Source organism: Lottia gigantea, assembly GCF_000327385.1.
Source record: "Lottia gigantea unplaced genomic scaffold LOTGIsca_60, whole genome shotgun sequence".
NCBI lineage: Eukaryota > Metazoa > Mollusca > Gastropoda > Lottiidae > Lottia > Lottia gigantea.
In genome coordinates, this window is record NW_008710050.1 from 120,863 (window position 1) to 126,616 (window position 5,754).

Here is a 5,754-nt window from a genome sequence, read left to right on the forward strand (position 1 = left end):
TACAAACTACATCTTCTCAATGTCATACTATTACAAACTTCATCTACACAATGTCAATCTATTACATACTTCCTCTTCACAATGTCAAGCTATTACAAACTACATCTTCACAATGTCATGCTATTACAAACTTTATCTTCACAATGTCAATCTATTACAAACTACATCTTCACAATGTCACGCTATTACAAACTACATCTTCACAATGTCAAGCTATTACAAACTTCATCTTCACAATGTCAAGTCATTACAAACTTCATCTTCACAATGTCAAGCTATTACAAACTTCATCTTCACAATGTCAAGCTATTACAAACTACATCTTCGCAATGTCATGCTATTACAAACTTCATCTTCACAATGTCAATCTATTACAAACTTCCTCTTCACAATGTCAAGCTATTACAAACTACATCTTCACAATGTCATTCTATTACAAACTTCATCTTCACAATGTCAATCTATTACAAACTACATCTTCACAATGTCATGCTATTACAAACTACATCTTCACAATGTCAAGCTATTACAAACCACATTTTCACAATGTCATGCTATTACCAATTACATCTTCACAATGTCAAACTATTACCAACTTCATCTTCACAATGTCAAACTATTACCAACTTCATCTTCACAATGTCAAACTATTACCAACTACATCTTCACAATGTCAAGCTATTACAAACTACATCTTCACAATGTCAAACTATTACAAACTTCATCTTCACAGTGTCAAGCTATTACAAACTACATCTTCAGATTTTCAAGCTATAGCAAAAGCGACTATTAAGCGGTTGGTTGGATTGTGCTCTAAAGAATGCAGCCAATCCAAGCCCTCGACAGAGAGTCTGTAAATATTGTGAATTTGTTTTCACAGAATTTCTGTCGAGGCCTCTGATTGGCTGTATTCACAAGCGTACAATCCAATCAAATCGCTTCATTTACAAACATCATGAGGTAAAAAGTATAAAATTTCAAAGATTTCTATTTGGGTGTGTGTTATGTAAGATAGTGATCGGTTGATAGTGAAATCTAAAGAGGCCTTCATATTACTTTAATTGAAAGAGTATTCAATAAAAACCGAAATTGAGGTATCTCTGGAAGATGAAAATTATAAACATTGGATTGTTATAGCATCTCCAACCTCCAGATATCTCATTACGCCCAGTAACAAACTCTCTTTCCTTTTGGTTTATTTACTCTTTTAGTACAAGAATTCGACCATCACGCCAGGGGATTTAAAAGTTGTTAAAATCTTTAAAGAATGTTCAAGTTAAAACAGAGATGATATGTTTACTACACAAACACGTTTAAAATTCAACACTAATGTACCAAAACACAACAATTCAATGAATGGAGTTTGGCGTCTTATTCCACTGTACCATGTGGGCTGATGGACACCAGCAACGCCATGCAGTGTGCAATGAGGGTAATTGTGCAAGGATAGTGGCATTAGCCTTCTCCTTTTCGATTTCCAACTGTCTTTATAACGTTTATATCCATTTAAACCAGGAAGGGACGATACATGGCGCTTCATTCATTCATTCATTCATTCATTCATTCATTCATTCATTCATTCATTCATTCATTCATTCATTCATTCATTCATTCATTCACACCATTTGATTCATGTCAAAGCCACAAGAGAAATGTCCAAATTAATACATCAAAATAGAAGTTATGTCTTAAAAAATGACAGCAAGAAAACATCCATCAATTTTGTTATAATATTTTACTGTTTATTTATTGATTTTGTATGTAATTCATAGAGTTATAAATAAAATAGGTTTAAAAATACGTTTTAATTCTGTATTATATCAGAAAATTTCTAAATTTCAGCATTTTTAGGACAGTGACGGTTAAACGTTTTACTTAATGGACTGATCGTGATTCGGGATATATGATATTCTGTATAATACATACATTATATTCAAAGACAACACACTAAAATAATATTATACCTGGTAATTAATTACAAACCTATTCTTGTTACATTTGATCAAACCGGCTTATAGGAGAGTCGGAATAAGAGAATAATTTACCTGTTAGTACATATCATATAGAACACCTGATGGTACTTTTCTCTTGAGGAGACCACTACTATACAACTTTTACTCCTGATTTTGCCATACTTTGAACGAGATTTTGAATCATGGAATTGTCTTGCTTGTACAGATTTGTATGTAATAAATTTAAAGAAATATTTAATGTCTGAGGAAGTTAGTAGGTATATTGAATAAAGCCCCCAGTTTATCTCAGTGTATTTGAATATAAACTTCAATAGGGTATTGATAATCTTAGAATCACCTTGCGTTGATAAATATACAGTTTACATTGAAAAGAAACACGCTTTCCTCCCAGAATTTTCAACCGAAAATGTCCTATATTTTTTTTAAATTGTTCTCTGTAAAAACAAATTTTAAGATGATAATGTTTGCTAATGTCGTTCAAAGATTACCAGAACTATTTTGAAGTTTTATTTTAAATTCACTTAAATAAGAAAGGGCAAAATTCGATATTTCAATGACCTTGCTCAGACATAAAAAGGCAAAATTGTTTTTTCTTGTGTATCTATAAAATTAAATCGAACACGTACACCAAATAAACTACAAAGTGAATTTGACACATCAATCACAATTTGATTTGATTTATATATCATATTCATTCAATGAATACAATACTTAGTGTGTGACGAAAAACGTTTTACATCCTACTTTCTGTTTCAGAATGGGCTTAGGTCCTGGTATAATTTCCCTTATTTAATACCGCGTGGTTTTGTCCGTCTTCATTAGCCTAAGAAGGACGTTAAACCTCATTTTATTTCATTGGCGGTGCCAGCCCACCGAGACTTGGGATACGAATAGGGGCCAGACTGACTCAATAGGGGTGGGAGGGGGATTTGTCGAGGATGGATTTTAAAATAGGGTAGCTCTGTGTAGGCATCAAGCTTCTCATAGAATGTCTCGAAATCCACGAAAATTGGGAAGGGGGCTTGAGGGTGCACGTTGGAAGACGTTAACGTTGGCTAGGATTTCCTAGGTTCTTACCTTCTAACATTGATTCTAGGATGTCCTAGGTTATTATCTTCTAACATTGGTTCTAGGACATCCTAGTGCTAAGATCGTTTCGAGAATATGTGGCCAGAAATACGGTTAGAGCCAAACCATTCTCCAGTTTAACAGTTAACTTAAGATTGGACACTTGATTGTTTCTAATATTTCTATCGATTCGATATGAACAAGAAATGTTTTGTGAGGACTAAATCCAGTGAAATGTTGTTAATCCTTCAAGATTATCAATAATATCGACAGTTTGAAGTCGGTTTGTTTCTAGATCATTTGAACTAGATTCAAGTTGGACACTAACTTTATCAATATGAAATCCCCAGATTACCTTTGGACCGCGAAGATCAACCATAAAAGGCACATCGATTTTCAATTTCAAACTTCCGTGCGGGCATTTTTGGTCTCTCCACCGTGGTTTTGAAAATAATGGGACGAACCACCACTGTAAGGCTCGAAACTAGAGCCTTCAAATTCATGTTTGTCCAGAATTATCAGCGTTTGAATGTTAAAATGACAACTTGTCTTTTCTTGACACTGTCAAATATAGAAAAAGAAAGTGAAATTCCTAATTTGAAGTAATTTTGAAGGAATTGTGAGATTTTCGAACATTTCTTGTACTTCTAAAGACTATTAAGATAAATTCAAGACCCATGTCAACCCCCGAAATGGCGAATCTCTCCCTTTAAGACCAGTTTTACAGTTTACTTTCTTTGTATCTTATATAAGATTTTAAGACAATATTTACATTATCCAATTCGGAATTAGCAGACAAATGTCAACTCTATAATTTTATACAGCAAAGTAAAATGTAAGGTATTTAGAGACACGATTCGGCCATTAGTCGAACAATTAAAGAACAAACAAGGTTTTGTGAATACGGTTAAAAACAGAAGATTCGAATGTAATAGGTAAACAAGTGAAAAAGCCTAGAGATCAACATTCAATATTTAAACTTTTTTAAACTATTCTAAATATCATGTTTCTTCATCGATATTTTTAACTTTAATTCTTTTTAAAGGTAACTTGAAAACTAAACTAATAGATGTGTGGGATAAGGCGTCTTGTGTCTTGAAGAGAAAAACTGTGGCGTTTAGGGGGGTGTGGGGAGTCTTTTGCTTTTTTTGTAGCTTTTGCCGCCTTCCCCACCCACTTTCAAATTACCACTTTACATATTGAAAGAATTGTCTTTGCCCTCCAACCCTCTTCAAATTTTGTAGCTCCTGTTCGACAACCTTACAGGGCTTACATTCTTACAGTTTTCTGGTTCTTTTGTAATGTATATATCAGGCGCATATATGATTTCTATTCACATAATTCCGATTGTCCTGATGTTTCTGTAAAAATAAAAATGCCTAAACGTAAATGACAAAACTATCACAAAAGCTTCAAAAAATAGGACCTTAGCGAAAGTGACGTCATAAATTATAAAAAACTTAGTCTTTGTAGAATTGCGCGAAACTTGGGGGTGAAAAATGCAAATCGATGCTATTCCTTGTACACATAAATACTTATAAAAATCTTTCTAAAATCCTTGTAATCCATTAGAGGATAATTCAACAAATTATTGAACCTTGTCTTACTATCTATTACGTTAGACTGATAGAAATAGAGAAATGAAATTTGACTCAAACTGACCCCAGTATAACAACATAACTGTATTTAAACTAGAAATAAAAATTGATTAGTTATATAATTCGTGATGAAACGGCTTATTAAATTGTTTATATTTTGAATTGTTTACAAGTTTGTTTATTGTTTATTCTATGATTTGTTTGTTTATTAATATTAGTCTGAAGTAAACAGAGAAATAAACATTATGGGTTAGATAGCTGAGTTTAAACGTGATGTATTCAGACTTAACTTTTAACTCCCGGATCAGATCTTAAACATCAGATTCAAGTTTTTAAATTACAAAATTCTTAGAATTTCTTCCGTATAAAGGAAACAGAATTTCGAAGTTTTTTTGAGAAATAAATAATGAAATATAATAGAGTTTTTGTGTAAACTGTATTGTAATATATTTAGATTAGAGGTTGTCATCCTATTTCCCTCTCCTTTCCATTATAATTCCTGGCTATTTCGTGAATTCCTGGAAATCGTTTCATGTTAGAGAACATAGCCTGATTGAAAAGAACCACTTTTTAACTGTTTATAATATATATTTAGAATACCGTTCAGTGGCAGTGCCAGTAGGGATACAAATATAATTCTTCGACCTTTTTGCCACAAAATGTGTGTCAGTACGGACCAAATCGATAAAATTTTCGAAAATTTTCTTGGGAGAACCCTTTTAGAAGCTGCGTGAGAGGCCTGAGACTATGGCGCCTCTATAGTCACGAGAGGCTGGCGACGTTTTACATGCATATACATATTAAAATAAAGATTTGGTTAAGTTCTCACGATACAAGTTAGCTACAAGACGTAATCCATGTCCATGAATTCGTCGTTAGGACTGATGCTTGTCGGTTGTGGTTAAATACTGTAAACGTTGCCAGTTTTTTTCCATGTGATGCTTGAAATCCAAAGTTTAATGTTTACTGCCTGTATTTACTACATCACAGCGGCCAGAGATTTGGATCTGCAAGATTTTAATTGATTACATGCAGTGGCGGAGCCAGGTTTATGTCCGAGGCGGGGGGCGAAATATCTGAGATTGCCCGAATTTCTAATATAGTTGTGAGATTTT

The 5,754-nt window shown here is 33.3% G+C and overlaps 1 protein-coding gene across 1 annotated transcript in view; it reads right to left on the minus strand.

The window, feature by feature from the left end:
- LOTGIDRAFT_235128 (hypothetical protein) overlaps window positions 1–3,097 on the minus strand; it is a gene marked incomplete at its 5' end in the record, with an annotated part of 16,068 nt that extends 12,971 nt beyond the window's left edge. The window contains 2 exons of the mRNA XM_009064067.1: window positions 2,311–2,407; window positions 3,051–3,097. Of these exons, the coding sequence (XP_009062315.1) occupies window positions 2,311–2,407; window positions 3,051–3,097 (144 nt within the window). The remainder of the gene's footprint in view (window positions 1–2,310; window positions 2,408–3,050) is intronic.
- Window positions 3,098–5,754: the final 2,657 nt, after the last annotated feature.